This window comes from Musa acuminata, unplaced genomic scaffold (assembly GCF_036884655.1).
Source record: "Musa acuminata AAA Group cultivar baxijiao unplaced genomic scaffold, Cavendish_Baxijiao_AAA HiC_scaffold_1111, whole genome shotgun sequence".
Classification (NCBI taxonomy): domain Eukaryota; kingdom Viridiplantae; phylum Streptophyta; class Magnoliopsida; order Zingiberales; family Musaceae; genus Musa; species Musa acuminata.
In genome coordinates this window covers 39,759-57,855 of record NW_027021324.1, presented here as the reverse complement: position 1 = coordinate 57,855, position 18,097 = coordinate 39,759, and the positions used below count along the sequence as shown (strand labels likewise).

Sequence of the window (18,097 nt, the reverse complement as noted above, 5' to 3'; positions counted from 1 at the left end):
GGTCTTATGCTGTTTACACTTGCCATATTTAGGAGGTACCCAGTGAAGGAAAACCACAAAAATCATATTGATATGTTGAGCACTTTGCTTTTAAAGCAAAAAACTCAACTGTCATTTTAGTAAGTTTAATTTATTAATAAAAATGACATAATCCCTTCTTAATGTGCAAGCGGATTCTAATCCAGCAATTTTACCCATGAAATGTACAAAATGAAACAAGCTGCTGCTGGTTTTTTCAGGTAATGCCTGATACAATATGAAACAAGCTATCAACAAGACATAACATTCTTTCATTTCATCCAGCAGAATTACAATGCGGATAAAGAAGAATGTTTCTCACCCTTATATCAAGACCATCAAGTCTCCTCCTTAAAATGTGTCCCTTATCACAAACAAAGTAAAATAAACAACTCAGAGCAGATGCCCATACAATTTCTTCCCTTTCATCAATCTGCAACAAACAAAAGCATGCATCACATTGTTGCCCAAAAAGAGAAAAAGAATTGTGTACTTTTACATAGGGAACAGCAACAAAAAGATAATGAAGTTATACAAAAAAATCCAAGCAGAAATTTAACATGATAGATAAAAATGAATCATGAAAAGAAGGGCCCAACAGTTGCTCAAGTTTTATATTTTATATTTTTATGTCATTACTCTCTAGTCTTTAATTCATATATAAACTTAACTATTGAACTTCAATTAGAAAAGCCAATCATTATTTATAATCCTATTATCAATTAACATTGATTAAAGAATACTAGAGATAAATTAGGAGAAAGAGATTAACCTGACAGGATTAATTAGAAGTATGAAATGCGAGAGATAGAAAGAGCTTAATTTAGTCTATTGGCTGAAAAGTAAACTACTAGAATTAATCAAAGACTAAAATTAATTATAGAGGAATATCGATTCAAGGTATTAATTAGAAGAAATAATTTAGGGTGGAGGTTAATTTGCCTACATATTTAATTAATCTTTCTAAATTTATACTAAAAAATCAAACACATGGATCATGCAGGCATATGACCAGTTCACAGATAAGCAGGTCCTTCAGCGTCCCAGAAGTAACTGCACTTCATGTCAATTTAATTATATGTACAATTTTTGCTAAAAATAAGCATAAATGTGAACATGACATGCCATTCCACCAAAGAACATAAAAATAAGTAGCAGCATATGCAATAAACGAATTGAGACCATAAGACAAAGCTACAATTCTCTGCTTAAAAGAGACAAGTACAAAAGGGATGCGGTAGTGTGACCTCAGTCCTATCATCCAAATATTTTAAACAATAATTTTCAGAAAATAAGCAAGCACAAAACAGAAGATCACATTCTGAACCATAAAATGAATCTGCTTTTTTTTTCCAAAAGTCTTTGAACAATTGACGAAAAGGAGCATGAAAAGCAGACAATAAACCAGCAATATGTTCATCTAAATTAGTGGCAGGCTTATATTTATGAATTTTGCCCATCTAAAGGTTGTAATTCATAAGCAAATTCAACTTTAAAATTCAAAACGAATCAGTTTGATTCATTTATAAATACCAAACATATCCAAAGAGTATTTTCAAATGATCAGTGAAAACAATGTGAGCCGATTAAGTCTACACAAGGGGGCAAGAGAAGCCCAAAAAAGAAGTCTTGATTACTGATTAAGTATAGCCTTAAAGTACAGATGATGGCAGGATTTTATTAGAAAAGAACCTTAACAGAGTTAAAAGCTGTCAATGACACATGAAAGTTCTCAAATAAAAAGGCAAAGGCTTCTCGTTACTGTTTTTGTCACTGCATATCCAACTCAACTAATGAACTGTAATTTTAAAACCTATGGTTGCTTGTTTTTGTTGTTTTCATTCTTTACATATTAGTAGGTGAATAGGACTCAGTGTCACACATGTACATAATGGGCAAGGCATTCACAAATAATATGCCACAATATCTATAAGATGTCTAAAAATGATCCAAAGTAACTAGACGTTCTATGCATAATTACCTGAACAAGAAGACGAAGAATCTCAAATAGGATGACCAAAAGCCAAGACTCAAAATTATCAACAGCTGAAAAAATCCTTTGCTGCATGCTAGACTCATTATTCATCTTTCCTGGTGTTCCAGGCTGTTCTTCATTGTTTATATATGGTTCTTGCAAAGGTTTAACCACCTCAGATGATTGAGGGTCTTCAAGTAACATAGGCTCCAACAGTTGTGCGTGGACACCAAGGTTTAAAATAAAATCAAAAGCCCGAGCTCTAGAAGCCACTCTTTGAGAGCCAAGCATACCCTAAAATTGTTCAAAATATGAGAAATGCTAACAACAAATTCTAGTCAAGTTGCTTTAAAAGTGCAGCACCTCCAGCATATAAAGAGCGAGAGGAGTAGCAGTCCCAGGATCCAACATATACCTACAAAAGTTGATTATACTCTTAAAAATGTGACGGACTTCTCGAGTAACACAAACAGTAGATGTACATTGGAAAAAGATACAAAGTCAACATGAAGGGCATGCTTGTCAACTGTCTACTACACATATAAGGAAACAAGTTTATAGTCAGCTTGCAGTCTGCTGACTGTCTAAAGACAAAGTCTTACTATTAAAATCTGATTCTATAGCACATAAGAAAGATCCATGCAACTTCAGATCAAAATTTTTCATTATTAACATTTTTTATGAACAAAAAAAAGCTGGAAACAGCAAAAAGCATATATACCAAATACAGAAAATATTCAGATATGAAAATACCAATCTAGCTGTTGATTCATAGGAAGATGAAAGAGAACCAGAAAAAAGAAGACTTTGATAGTTCCTGCTCCCTGAGCAAGGATCTTAACTCCATTGGTCAATATTAAACCCGAGGAAAATATTTAAAGATATCTATAGCAAAAGAAAATGATTATACACAAGATTCAGACAAAGAAAAAAAGGGGTGGGTGGGTGTGGGTTTCCCTTGTCAAATACCTATTAGATCAAATGCAAAATTGGATAAAATATTGAAGTCGATAAAATAGGCTTTGAGGTAAAAAGATGCATCATTAAGTTACTTTAACAATGTGAGGATCAAGGTTTCAAATACTATTAAAACTGATATACACCAACTGGGTATTTACTGATAAACACACTTCACACCATCCTTCAAAAAATCAACAGGAAGCTTATAGTTATATTAGGTGGTGCCGTGGTAAGATGGTAGGCTGATTGAACCTTTAATGTACCAGTCTTGGTAAAAATTTCCAACTGCAAATAGTAAAAGAACTGTGGAGAATGTACAGCACTTTGGATTACTAACATAAATGGGTAAACTAACAACTAAGGTCACTCCTTTGCGACCTGACAGAATAGGAAAAGTCTCAGAGATAGCCTCTTTAAAATAGATATAAGACTATGTGCATTGACTATCCCTAGACGCCATGGTGAGAGCCTCATACACTGAGTTCGCCCTAATAACCAAGGTTTTAAATACCAATAAGTGGACCGATGTACATTTGGCACTAACTTGTGTCTCGATACATGGTACACTGGCATATCGATCAACACACATGAAAGAGAAAGAGGGAGAAAAAAAGAGGAGGTGGAAAAGGGAAAAGACAAGAAGAAGGATAGTAGCAAAAAGAGGAGGAAGAAGCAAAAGGCATAGTGGAGGAAGACGATACAGCCGGAGGAGAATCCGAGGAGCCAGAGGCAGAAAAGGAAGCAGTAACAACAATGACAATGGTGACACAATGGGATGGCAGGATGCTGGAGCTGCGCGACAATGGTGATACAACGAGGAGAGAGGGTGGGTGAAAACCTAGAGAGACGCATGAAAAACGAGCAGGAAAACGAGAGAGAAAGAGAAGTGTGAGAGGAAAAGGAAACGAAAATAAAAACAATTGTCAAAAGCTGTAAGAAAATCCAAAAAATGATAGGAGTACCGGACAGTAGGCTTGCCACCAGACACCCCCGATCTAAACCATTAGAACTGGACAGTACACCTAGTTTGGTAAGGATAGTAGAAGCACCTATCTTCGAACCAAACCAGGTGAAATCGCTTGGTCCGCATCCTGATCTGTGTCAGTATGGCCCAGTCCAACCAGTTTAATAATAGCCGATAATAATAAAGTAGGAAAAAAGAATATAACAGCAAAAAAAGAACATTTTGTTATATTTTAAAATAGTAAACGGTTTAAATAAAGGTTCACAAAAAAGTTCAAAGGAAATAAAAGCACATAATTAGACTTTCGCATACACTCAACAGTTAGTAGTGTATACATATATATGAGTGATCTACAGCTATTAAATGAATCTCGAGTTAATTTGTTCCATCTTCATCAGATACTCACACTAACACCATCCTGCCATGTCACCTGCAACAAGAATCATTCTTGAGACTACTTAAGATAATAGGAACTGGAACACTTGGTCATAGAATAATGGTGATGCCACATTCAGGTTAAATATATTAAGCATCACATTGATCCATCAGTATAAGAAGAGTAATGCAAACAACTCATGGAAGACATTACAATAATACAAAGCAATCAGAGATGTGAAAGCATACATGTCTATAACCAGCTTGATGAGAACACTAATAGCAACATCTGTAGCAGGTTGACTGATGTGGTTCGATTGTGACGTTGCAATTAATGTATTAGCATTTGATGTAGTGGATTCTGAGCAAACTTCAGCTATGACTTCATGAATTTCAGCAAGACTTAACTTTAAAGGTTGCTGCTCACTAGCATAAATTAAGATGATAATTAGAAGCAATAGAAAAGAATGGCAAATCACCAAGACCAAAAATAAAAAAGATTCTTCAACATTTCAAAGTAAAAACAAGACACTAATTGTTATTGTGTTGGATCTCTATCCAGCTCTATCTCCCATCTAAGTAGTGATGCGACAGAGACTATGGTCTACACATTTATAATAGTGAATAATTGCCAAAGCATACCCCAAATCAAATATATATATAACATATTATGCAAATATCATATTTTACTTCATTTTTCCTCTTTAATAAACCATTTTTATGTACCATACTTAGTACATAGGCCATAAGGTTACATTACATCTCACTCATCTGATTTCAATAGTTTGTCAGGTACTAGGTTCTTCAGTGAGTACAACAAATATCATCTTATATGTCAAATTATATTTGTCATGTTTTTATTGTTTAAAATATCATACATTTCTGATTTGTTACTTAACCAGTACATTTTGAATAATTTAAATTAATTCTCATAGATGGCTCCATACTAACGCACATGCATATATGCTGTGCAATATCAGAAATACCTGCTTGCTGAATTTGGTTTTTGGAATATTGAGTATAGTGATTAGAACCAGACCAGCCATGGACACAATCATGTTTAATATTTTTATTAAAAATAAAATAATATTATATATCATATCAAAAATACAAAACATATGGATAACTATTAAAATAATTTTCCTAATACTATGACAGAGAATGACAAGGGCATGGCAGACATGTTGAGAGCAGGTAAGAGTAATTCATGTAATTGAGCATTCTTGTCTTTCATCCTTATCATGAAAAAGAATTAAATGCCCTCCAAAAAATTCAAAATTTTTCGGTATTCAATAAAAAGTTAAAGAACTTTCGCTCTTTTTAAAGTTTTCATGGCTCGGTGAACTGGACCAGTCAAACGTCCTCCAATGTTTCTGACCCAACTGGCCAATTCGACCTAAGTTTTATAACTATGATATTAGCTGCCATCTCTTTTTCTTTCCTAAAAAAATATTTACATGCTTCACAAATATACCTAATTTTCAAATTAAATATACTAGTTCATAAAATTCTTCATCTGTTTAACAAATATACTTATAGGAACTAGTATCATTTTTTGACGACAAAAATCTATCAATTAAAAATATCATCAAAAGGAAAAAAAAATTCTAAATCAAATATAAAATATTAACTTCTTGGAAGGTATAATTGATTGATTTGACTGGATGTAATTATATTTTTCCATATTTATGTATCTTCTTTTTCTTCTTTGTATTTATTGTCTATAAAAGGCAGAGGGATTGTAAATGGATAAATAATAAGCGAATGGATGAATGCCTTTTTCTCACATTAGGTATGAGTGGCCTAAGGCCATATATCTTTTACGATGACATCCGCGTGTCACGTGTGCGAAGGTACATGACTTTTAATCCTACTCCTTAAGCAAGACCAAGTCCAATTATTATCAAATTTCTTCTATTATCTTTACTATCCTCTCTCTTTCCCTTCCTGTATTCTCACAAAAAAATATTTCCTCTGTTCATCATGAACTTGTTATACATCACACTGCATGATGAACAAGGAGAGAGAGGTTGAGATGCCTTTTACTTGTTATACATTCAATATGCAAATCAGCATCCGGTTTACAATTTAAAATTTTGACAAGGTTATCCTACAAATAATCCAAGTAAATTTTAATAAAATGAAATTAGTTCATTTTAACTATCAATCACTGGTCAAGTTCAAATCAACTAATGCTACAAAAGGTCATATCCAGAGTAACTTGTAGTTCCATGTTTTTGCCAAACCACAATACCAAATGCAGAAAGCTACAGCAATAGCAGAAAGTGCTTGATCATCATCCAACATAAAATTCATATGAAATACAATTCACGCCGACACTTGTAAATGATGCAGACACCACCTGAAGCTTTAAGGGGCAAAGTTATGCAATTTGTTGCTTTATGGATTTAAATGTTAAACTATTGAAAAATAACATATGTATGTATATATATATATATATAGTTTGTGTTGCTTAGATAAGAATATTGAGGTGGATGTACGTGACTAGTAGGAAAAATAAGAAAAGAAATGTTTACATTCATAAACAACTAGGCATCGATTTGATAAAAAGTAAAATGAGAGAGAATTGTCTAAGATGGTACAAGCATGTGTTCAGAGACCAACCAATATGATAGTTAAAAGAGAAAAAATAATTATTATTAATGGTACGAAGATAGATAGGAGTAATGATACGAGGATAGGTAAAAGAAGACCAGAAAGAACTTCAATAGAAACGACAAATAAAAACTTAAATACTCATATCTTAACTAAAACATATTGTTCTCTACAAATCTTAATGCGACAAAAGATCCACGTTATAATTTTTTTTAATTCTTCACAATGCAAACGAATAAAATGATTGACAATGTGAAACTAGTGAAATTTCTTGTCACCTAAGAACAGAAGTTCTGGTGGATCCACATTATCACAACAATTTAAGCAACTTAGAACCATCCATATTTTGGCAACACCTTGCAACATGAACTATGATATGACACCAATTTAATATATTATGGCCACGAAAGATCCAATATCAAAGCACAAATTTCAAATTTTCCTTTTTCATTAATGCAAATTCATTTAATTGTAAATATGCACTTATAAAACTTCATTGTTATTGAACATTTTTTTTCTAATGTTATTAGCTTTAACTAGTTCTTCACTTTCCTTTTATTAAGTCTTGCAAATCTACATACTTAGAAAATTTCAGATTGATCTATATTTGATGAAAAGTTATTTCAAGAGAGTACTCATAAAATAAACAATCAAGAAAATACATGTCTGCATCCAGATGCGTAATAATGCAAGGAATGTCATATACTAATTCCTTTTTGAAGAATAAACAATTCAGAAGATGGTAAGAGCTTTCCTTTAGTACCTGTAATGTCTATATTGAAATAGGGGCCGAACTCGTGGATGAAATGTGCTCACTGGTATATTGGCCCTGAAGAAAAGAACAATTAACTACATACACAAACTCTTACATGTTCAATTATTTATGCTTCCAATTCGTCAATCATAATGTAATTATTTAGCTTTTGATAATAACATGTTTTTCATGGAACCAAATAGATTGGCAAGACTAACCAGCAAAACTTCCTTTTTTTTCTTGAGTAGAATTATTTTCAATCATCTAACATGAAGATCTACTGACCAATTGCCATAAGAAAGAATAATCTTAAAACTTTTACATGCTAATGGGTATTTATAGATAACAGTGTCATACATCATCTAAGTGAATCTAATAGTGTAACTCAGGCAAATTACTTGGTTGACGTCTCTTCACATAAATCTATGAACTGCTATTAGGTGGCAAATATTGCAATGCACTTGCAGAACTGCAGGAATATCTGAAAAAACATGAACTAACAAAAAAGGTACTGAAAATGGCAATGAAAGAAGACATGCCAAACTTGGTGAGGGCCTGGTTTCATGCGCTTAAATGCTGTTATTGCTTTCAAGTGGCTATTAGACGATGAAAAATTGGTAGCCATTGTAGTTGTTGAAGGCCACAACAGGTCAGTATCCCGTAAGTTGTGAGTTACAGAATACATCCAGGAATGGTCCTTGATTTTGGTCTCTATGTCTCCCACTAAAAGACCTGCAGCACCAACTTCTAAAAAACTATGTGTATGAATGTCTTGAGACCGCATAACACCACAACTGCATGGCAAGGAAAATCTTGTTAGACTTGAGTTTCAATTACTATCCAAACATACATAAGAACACATACCATCTGAAATTGCGTTAGTTGGATGGAGAAGTGTGACTAAAAGATATTTGTGCTATACCTTTCCTTTGTTAAACAAGACATTCTGTATTCTCCCTCCCCAGGCCATCGCCATTTAAGTACATCGGAAAATATATACTTATTTCCTTCTCCATCAACTTCTTCAATATTTGATAATGCGGAAGCAGATGGACCAGAAGGTTCTTTAATCTCAAGGGCATCTTTGCTACTAACAACTTCCGGACTTAATTGAGAAGTAAATGATCTAGTCAACAAAGAAGATAGAGTCGGAAGTAATTGTTTTGCAGAAGTTGATGCTGTAGTTTGCATGACAGGTTGGAAAGACAATTTTGGTGTATGCCGTGCCACAAGAGAGCGCACATAATTTAAGGATTTCATAAGTGAAGCAGACGCAAAATTGGGGCGTGGTAAGGAAGGAACACAAGCATTTGACACCGTCGATGATGATTTAGATCGTTGAGTTGATGACTTGGTCAACATTGGCACTCTTCGACTATTTACAGATTCGCACTCAGCAATTGCATTCATGCAAAATAGATCAATCTGCCGCAATGTTGAAACCTTTGGCACATATCTGCAGGAGAGAGATAATACGACCAGAAATATAAACCTAATCAGACTTTTTTCCTACTATAGCACTGAATGAGAAATATCAGTTGCATGGCATCAAGTGCAAGAATAATACCACAGGTAACTCACCGAAGAAGATAGAACTTCAAGAATGCCACACATCTTGGAAGTACTGCTGGGCTGGTCCATAGAAAAAGGAAGAATTAGATACTGCATCATGTTTAAGCTATGATCCAAAATTCCAAATTCTAAGTACATCATCACACAGCAAAATCTGCCTGGCTTGAAATCTTCTTTTTTATACCCAACCTTAGTCAAAATCAAGATGTAACAAGATCTAAAGCATAAAGACCCATCAATTTTAAGTTTTACTAAAAATCATCATAATTCATCCTATGCCATATTGTACACTGCTCAAATTCCACTAATGTTACGAACAATTTCATAAAATCTTGCTAAATAAAATATACAGAGTAAAGAATTTCTGGAAAGTATATAGATATGAGCTTCTATTTTAACAGAAATAATACCAGAATATACATATCATCAAACAACATAGTACCTCCGATCTCTTTCTGCCAGTGCATGTTCTACAAGCATGGTATAAGCCATGTCAGTGGTTGAAGGGTTAGCCATGAAATCCTGTCAGCATCCAATCACTTTAATGCTAAACTCAAATAGAAACAACATGAAAGTAATAAATGAGCCAGTAGAGAGATGAAGCACAATGAGAAAATAATAGAAGGCATCTTAATCAAGAGTCATGCTACTAGGTCTTGTGTGCATGAGACTAACAGTGGCATCATGTACACAAGCGGCTGGGAGCAGTCTCTGCAAAGGGCCCCTGCTGCTTGCCCAATCATGTATGCTACCGTCATTATCACTCAACTCCAGTCAATAATAATATCACACTATTCCTTGCCAATGGCGAACCCAATAACAAGACCACCACATGTAAGATGCTGAGTTTGTACACTTTCAAAATGGTTGATGAATATGGGTTACAGATGTGAATGTTGACACGATGAATCACGTGTATATATTTATGAATGAGCATAAGGATAAAATGAGGGGAAAGCTGAAACATATGATTACTGACACAACACCTTGGTATTGCAGGCTCAAAACACCAAATATCATTTCATCACTTTCAGAGTTTCAGTTAGTCATAAGACTTAATACAAGGCATCTTTAGAAAATGATCCTACATAGTTTTAAATGTCTTGATGGAATAATAACATTCCAATTATTACTACCATATAGAACCATTAGATTTAAAGAAGTTCATTATGGAATTTACATAGTTGAAGATGTGACCATTTTTTGACAAAAGAGCAACATGAGTGTAGTAACTCAAAAATTCCAGTAGCAGAAGCCCCAGTGGAGCTTAAGAATATTTTGAGAAAGTTTGGTTTTACCAAATTGGTGCAATGCAATAATGGTTAAAAAAACATATTAACTATCAACAGAAACTAAAACATTCCAAGAAATGACAACACCTGAGATGTTTATTTTATTTTATTAGGCAATTAAGTTTACTTAACAAAATTAATGAGAAACAACCAAGAAACATCAACTATCTCAGAATCAAATTATAAATATGAACTCTTTAAATGTTATCTAAAAGCATATATTGAGAACATGATCATTAGTAGGTAACATAATGCTACACCATACAGACAAAAAATCCAAAATATACTAGAGTATCTGCATGCTGTAATGTTTTACTGAAAGTATAAGGGATAAAAAGATGCAAGATAATTTATTCAATTCACTGATTTCAATATAACCCTTCTTATAACTGCACTGAAGAGGTTTGTAAGTCAAATATTATCCGTTAAGATTCAAGAAATTGTATAGTCAATATAGCACTATCAAATTTTTAAACATATATAACTAAAATTACACAGTTAGGAAAACCTCTTGAGTCATCAAACAAGATTAAAATGGATTTGCCTTTTAAGGGATAAATTAATCTAATGCATCATGCCTTTATTGGAAAATCTTGTTTTTAAGCACAATAAGCAGAACATTGATGCTATACTTTTTGGCAAAATATAAATGTGGCTGAACAAGACATGATCAAGCTACAAGTCTGCACAGTGACAAGTACGAATTGCTGAGGTTCACAAATCTGACAGGAAACGGTTTACCATATCACGTTAGTTCCTGATAGGATATTGAACATACATAGTCTCAAAATTCGCATTTTGCTTGGCGAGCACATTATGAAAGGAAACGCCAAACTTGGTAAACCGCAGGTAAAGGTGGCATTTGAGACCTAAGACCAAATCAGACCCCACGGACCACAGGATTAGGACCAATAGGAAAGAAGCAAGAGAAGGCCAGGATTTAACAAGAAAAGAGATCCAATCACAGAAGTATACAAGGGCGTGTACTAATGAGAAAAATCAGACCTTCGCATCCAGATTTATAAGAGCAAAGTGGTTCCATGTCGGTGGGGTTCTCAAACCTTAAAGCACCAAAGACATGTAAGAAAGAGACGGAAGAAGATAACTGACCCGGAGGATCCTCGCCGCCTCAGAAGCGAGGGTCGAGGGGTTCCCATGTAGGTGGGGGGCGGCGGGCGAGAGGCAGTCCGCGACGGCCCTACGGAGCGGCTCCGGTGGCTTCTTGACCGCCGACGTCTGCAGCGCAGGCCTCCGTGGCGGCACCCCGAAGAGCCTCGTGCTCGCCGGACTCCGCGATGGGCTATAGCTCAGCGGCCTCTTCGACGATCCCGGCAGCGCCTCCTCCACCGGCATCTCCTCTCCACCTCAATCTCTCTCTTTCTCTCTCGAAACACTTCTTCTTCAAAGATCACTTCGTAATTTGCCACCACCTTGATTACTTCATTCCTCACGTCTTTTTCTTCACATTGGATGCCTCTGCAGTATGGAAGGGTAGAACAGAGAAAAGAATGAGAGAAAGATGGAGGATTTGAGAGATTTGGGGGAGGAGTTAGGGTTGAGGGAAAGAAGACGAGCTTTCGAATCCTTGTTTTAATTAAAGACGAAAACACCCCAAAGAAAATGACCCTTGCAGGGAATGACATGTACTCCACAGGCTTCTCGGCGATTCAGGTCGCTGGGTGTAGATTGGGTGTTTACCAGGTTGATACCAAGAACGGAGGTGTTCGATAGAGGGTTATAGCTGTCAACGGGACCCGCCACTAGGGCTTCTTTTATACTAGACCATACTAACCCACCGTCCTGGAACCCGATACCGACTGCTTGCGCGTCGTCAATTACAAGTATAAACCAGGATACGTACGAGTAGAGCACGCGGCTCGATCGATTCGGATTGAAATCGGTGAGAGATTAACGTGATAGGTTTTGACCTATTCAATCAAATTTCCACCAAATCTTGAAACTCCATCTGGCAAACGATCGATCGATCGATCGATCAAGCCATTTGCTATTTCAATGATCACAACCGACCCCAATTGATTCATTTTGGTGTCGGAGATCAAAATGGCATAAGATAGTCATTATGACTTGATGTTTACTGCTGATAGTCCACCAAATTTTGGTGACTTCCTCTCGAAGTCGCTGTTCTGGTGGCTCTCGATCAGAAACCTTGGAAGCTTTTCACCCTGAAATCTTCCATCTCAGATTCATAATTGAATGTTATGGACATTACAGCCAACGAATGAACAGAACATGCATCTCGATCGACAAGCTTAAAAGTTTCTAGCAGAACATGTCAAACAGCATCATAACATCATCATGCACTCGACACCAAAAAGGATGCATCTCAATCGACAAGCTTAGAAGTTTCTAACAAAACATGTCGAACAGCATCGGAACATCATCATGCACTAAACAGCAAAAAGGATGGCGCTCTGCCGGAAGAGCTGAAAACAGAACTATTATTATTCAGCAGAGATAAAGATTCAGCAATCAAGAACGAGAATAAGTACCAGCGCCCAGAAAACCAAAGAAACCCTCGATGAGCAATCCCCCCGTTCGATCCGGTTTTGCCTTTTTTCTTGGCAGCAAGCCTTTACTAAAGACGAAACCCTAACCACCATAACCGTAGGTAGTCCTTCGCTGCCTCTCAGGTCATCCGACGAGGAGGCAGCTCAGCGTAGGGGGCGGCATCGCGGATTGGATTCGCGAGGAAAACCTTGAGGACGCCGCGGGTCGATGAGGCCGCGCGCTAATACACGCTTCGGGCCGCCCCTAGTCACGATGCGACGGATGGCTGGTTACCTGAGGCCCTGGATGCGGTTGAGGAGCACCTTGAGGTGGCACTTCACCCAGCCCTAGCCCGATCCCTTGCCGTGCGCGCTTCCATCGTCTCGACATCGGCTGATCTACAAGTTCTCGGCAGCAATTCAGGGCGCCATGAGCTTGATTTGCGAGGAAGATGAAAGAAGGGAACAGAGGGAGTGCTTCGATGGCTTGAGATCGCGGGAGTCGGGAAACTCGAAGCGGTGCGAATGGGTTGGCGTTCGAGCGTATTTATACGTGGTGGGAAGGAGACGAGATTGTTGGGAGTTGGAGGTGATACGGGCCGCTGGAGATGGACGGCCAGTATTGACTGGAACTTCTGGATACGGATCACTGAGGTGGCACATAGTACGTCAGTAGATAGTATGAAACAGTAGCCTATTAGTATTTTGATCTGAAACTAAATAATAATAATAAATGCTTAGTGAATTAAAGGTTCCACATCTAAATCCTCATGCATATCTTTGAGAAGCATGAAATATATAGTGCTATAATAAGTTGGTATGAAATAGTTTTTTGTATGACTGATTGCAGTGCTATATATTCAGAAAATACAAATTAGTCTCATTGACTAGTCTGCAAGCAGTAAAGGCTTGAAATCTTGTTGAAAGTCGCCTGCGCACTACTGTCAAAAGTGGGCAGCTTTTAGAATCTACAGAGAGAGATACGAGAAGGAAGACGTAGCAGTGCATGCAGATGGACGTACCGAGTGACACCACATTACAGTTCCGGTATTCATACTAAGGCAGCTAAAGAGATGCAGATCGTTAATGTCTCGTTTAGTTGATCGATGTAGAAGATGAGGGCTTGGACATGGCGAAGCGAGTGAGTTGGAGTCGCATGGTGGAGCAAATGAGGGAAAGCAGGAGCGTCCTGCATGCAGTACAACTGGTGATGAGGGAGTGAGTGGCCCGAGTGAAGAAGCTGGTAGTGCCTGCTAAGCCTCCTTCGAAGCTTCTGCCTCTCTCTAGCCTTGTGGTTTTGGAAGCAGTAGAACACGTTATTTTCTGTGTCTGTGGAGCACTTGGGGTCCTCACCCCGGTCCTGTAGATCACCTCCAGTATCATCAGTTGTTCTGGCATTCGACACCGCCGAGTAGAAGGCGACTGAGGAATCTCTTTCTCACACTTTCTGGACCCCTCTCTCTCTTCTATATTTGTCTCTTTCTTAGCATCGATCTGTGGTCTGGGTTTGGAGCCCATATATAGAGAGAGCGAGAAACATGTTGCAGGGAACTATAAAAAGGTTAAGGGATCGACAAAGGGAAGGAAAGTACCGTCACGCTGATGCTTTGTTCCCATAACAAGCACTGTGAGAATTCAATGCTTTTGCTTCTTTCTTTTCTTACGTTCCTACTCTCTAAAACTAATTTTGTTTATAGTTGGGTCATCAGGTCATGTCTATCCACAGACAATATGTATGAGAGAGAGAGAGAGTCGTTGAAGAGAGGGAATGACACGCAGCTGCACAGGAGAAGGAAAATTATAAGGAGATGATGCCGCTCAACTTTCATTCCAACAGTGGCGATCCGGTTTCTTCATATTCTATGGCGGTCATGTTCATATACATTTCCGTCATCGTATTCTTTCACCCTTCTCTTCCACCACCTCCTTCTTGTTACTCTTATATTGTTGCCGATCAGATCCATTGATTTGAACATATAAATCCCACACAAATTCTTGGATATGAACTCGATACGATGGCTAAAGGTTTTCTTTTTAGCTTTTCAATCGATCCTATCATTGTCAAAGATATCAAGTGTTTGTGTGTATATATATATATATATATATATATATATATATATATATATATATATACTCAAGACGCTTAAAAACTAAGGAAGATCAATTGGGTAATCCTGTGTTCCTTCTTGTTGAATATTTAATGGAGATAGTTCGATGATGTGCTTGTAAATTGACGTAGAAATTTGTATTGTATCTTAGGATGGAACAATTTGTGGTTTTTCTAAGATATCTTTAATTATGGGAAATCATGAAGATCCTCTAAAATTGTAGTTTCTCGGAGAGGAAGTACTAAAAGATCTTATCTAATTAGAATGAGTAGAATAGGATATGCTAGCCAAGAAGTAATATATATAAATATATATATATATATAATAAATGTATTACGAATAAGTTTTGGATACAAAAATTATATATTTGAAATAGGTTAAACAATTATTTAGTATTTTCAATATTGTAATTTATAAATCATATTTGCTTTTGTAGCAAGTAATTTCTTCTTCGCATAAGATGACCATTATATCAATCATCATGATCATGATAAAATAAATAATTCATTAACTTCATTGAATCTAAAAACAATAACATATTTCGATATCACGATTTTGTCGTCGACCCAATGAATGCATTAATATTGAACGGTTGAGATCGCTTCATGATGATATGTGGAGCTTCTCCTTGGGTGGCAATTTCATTTTTTGACCTCCCCTAACGTGGTTAATCTTGAAGGGTATGATTAGAGTTGAAAGAAAATATTCTCGACTTGTAGCACCTTAATGTTAGCTTCTTGGATTCCCCGGTCCTAAGGATTCCCTAGAATTCCTATTTCGCAAGTCACGGTTACACCATCACATTTCTAATTGTCCGATATTGGAGCCCGTAAGATGTACAGTTGATGAACGTATTCGAACCATACAATACTAAGAGAAAATACCGACCTACGGTATTGTCACCAGATCATTACATCCTATTTAAGGACAAATGCCCTTGCCTCCGTCGAGTATATATGAGACTTGGTTGCATGGAGTGGAAATCATCCCATCCCATAAGCTCTTGTCTGTCTCTATAAGCATTTGGTATGAAAGTTTTGTCTTGGAGATTGCAGACTACCTATTCTCTCCATTTGTTGTTGAATTAATTTAGTTTAGCTTATTTAATCTTATTACTATTATTATGTTCTATATATTTTTTTATATTATTACTATTATTTGGATTAAACTCCCTTCCATATGGCAGGAGAAACAATGGCCTTTAGTCAGACCGCTAGAATTGGAGCTTGTGTGTTTTGTCTTGGGTTCATCTCCTTCTTACTCGCTATATTTGCAGAAACCTCAAAGGTCCTTTCTTACATCTCAGAACGAAATGTTACAGTGAGCATCCATGATATTTTCTTTCAGAAAATTTCTTTTCTTCTTAGACCTCACACGGTTGTTTCTGTTCATGTGCTTGATCGACAGCCTCCCTTCGGAACTCCAATCCAAGCAAAGGATGCAGTAATCTGCAAGTTCCCAGATGATCCATCCATCTTACTGGGAACTCTATCGGTCGTCACACTCGTTCTAGCTGCCATTGCAGGGCACGTTGCTGTTTACTTCCCTTACAAGGGCAAGTCGGTCCCAAGAAATGCTTTGTTTCGGAGCGCTACCTTGTCGACATTCTTTGTCCTCGCCGAGTAAGCAAGCGAGCCGGCTCTCGAACCTACCCTGCGAAAACTCCTTCATGCTTCTTCACTCACATGTGCTTCTTTGTGGTTTCAGGGTACTCACGGTTCTGGCTTTGTTGATGCTGCTGTGGACTACCATCAGCGAAAGCCTCCACAGGTCTCGCAACGTGCACCGTGATCTCACCACGCAGTGCCCAACCGCGAAGACGGGGCTCTTCGGCGGTGGCGCCTTCCTCGCCCTCGATGCCGCTCTCTTTTGGCTTGTTTGCCAGATGCTAACACTGAATGCGAGGTCGGATTACTTGGACGAGGACGACACCAAGGGAGAGTACGTTGACGTCTGCACCACCGAGTTTGATGTCGCTGAGACGCATCTCCCCACTGCGTAGACAGACGTGGATAAACACAAGGTTGGAGACTCGGCACTGTTAATATTGGATTGTCTGTCTCATCGACGGTCGGGGGCGTGTAATTCTACTACGAACACCTGTGATTAAGGCCAATACATTAATTTCATGTGTCGCCAAAGGATACCAAACTTGTTCTATCTATTTACATGCAAAAATATGGCTGCCTAAAGATTATTAATCTGCGCTTGCTTATATTGATTGTATACATCGTTAACTGCTCTTGCAAATCCACAAAATTAACATTTACTCTAAATAAATAAGAAGGAAATGATAGTGACTACAGCCAATTGAGTCTACCCTCATGTTGAGGAAGTGAAGGCCATAAAAAGATCGAGAGAGATGGGAGTGTTTGCCACCATTCGAAATCCATAATAAGATCAACCACGCGCACGAACTAATAAAAGTGTTTAAGATATTCTCAAGCTTCGCAAAACATTGTTGTCGTATCAGTATCCAACGTGCACAGCTATCAGGATATAGTCAGCCAAACATTAGAGTAAGTGTTCCTAATCAACTTCTTAAAACTTTATTATTTATCTTACGAGGAAGAATTGTGGACTTTGGTAAAAGATGATTTTATTCATCTACAAGATCATCCTAATATTACTAAAGATCAAAGAAATCAGATGAATGAGAATATATAAAAAGATACAAGAGCCCTCTACATGCTACAACAAATTAGCTATAAACCATTTTCGTTTATATATTCAGAAAATATAGATGAACCTTTTGGCTTTGCAAATTAGTTATTCATTCTCAATTAGTGGTTAGATTGCTGCCTTGTGATGCCTCATTTTTCTTGATGCATTTCTGCTAAAGCCATTAAACCGTATTCTGACGACATAATTCCTTGAAGTGCATTAGGTAGAGACTAGATTTCAAGTAGTAAAGGCTTGAAATCTTGTTGAAAGTCGCTTGAGCACTACTGTCGAA

The 18,097-nt window shown here is 37.0% G+C and overlaps 2 protein-coding genes across 2 annotated transcripts; one reads left to right on the top strand and one right to left on the bottom strand.

Annotated features, from left to right (window-relative positions):
* Positions 1-270: 270 nt before the first annotated feature.
* On the bottom strand, positions 271-12,103 carry LOC135666606 (uncharacterized). Its single transcript, XM_065178198.1, has 10 exons — positions 11,637-12,103; positions 9,677-9,756; positions 9,244-9,294; positions 8,585-9,118; positions 8,202-8,456; positions 7,672-7,737; positions 4,542-4,718; positions 2,357-2,408; positions 2,000-2,287; positions 271-451 (listed from the first exon to the last, which is right to left on the bottom strand). Exons 1-10 carry the CDS (start codon positions 11,877-11,879, stop codon positions 296-298), a joined length of 1,902 nt encoding a protein of 633 aa, XP_065034270.1. The 5' UTR covers positions 11,880-12,103; the 3' UTR covers positions 271-295.
* A 1,360-nt stretch (positions 12,104-13,463) lies between these two features.
* Positions 13,464-17,143, top strand: LOC103994385 (uncharacterized). The gene is made up of 3 exons (XM_065178204.1): positions 13,464-13,701; positions 16,418-16,763; positions 16,849-17,143. The coding sequence occupies exons 1-3, from the start codon at positions 13,464-13,466 to the stop codon at positions 17,141-17,143; spliced, it is 879 nt and encodes a 292-aa protein (XP_065034276.1).
* The last annotated feature ends 954 nt before the right edge of the window (positions 17,144-18,097 follow it).

Excerpts from the sequence above, each read along its gene's own strand:
- LOC135666606 (XM_065178198.1), bottom strand. The coding sequence starts at position 11,879 with ATGCCGGTGGAGGAGGCGCTGCCGGGATCGTCGAAGAGGCCGCTGAGC. Across the intron at positions 8,457-8,584 it reads TCTTGTTTAACAAAGGAAAG|TTGTGGTGTTATGCGGTCTC; the intron begins GTATAGCACAAA and ends CTTGCCATGCAG. Across the intron at positions 452-1,999 it reads TTCTTCGTCTTCTTGTTCAG|ATTGATGAAAGGGAAGAAAT; the intron begins GTAATTATGCAT and ends TGTTTGTTGCAG.
- LOC103994385 (XM_065178204.1), top strand. The coding sequence starts at position 13,464 with ATGAGCTTGATTTGCGAGGAAGATGAAAGAAGGGAACAGAGGGAGTGC. Across the intron at positions 13,702-16,417 it reads ACTGAGGTGGCACATAGTAC|AAACCTCAAAGGTCCTTTCT; the intron begins GTCAGTAGATAG and ends CTATATTTGCAG. Across the intron at positions 16,764-16,848 it reads ACATTCTTTGTCCTCGCCGA|GGTACTCACGGTTCTGGCTT; the intron begins GTAAGCAAGCGA and ends TTGTGGTTTCAG.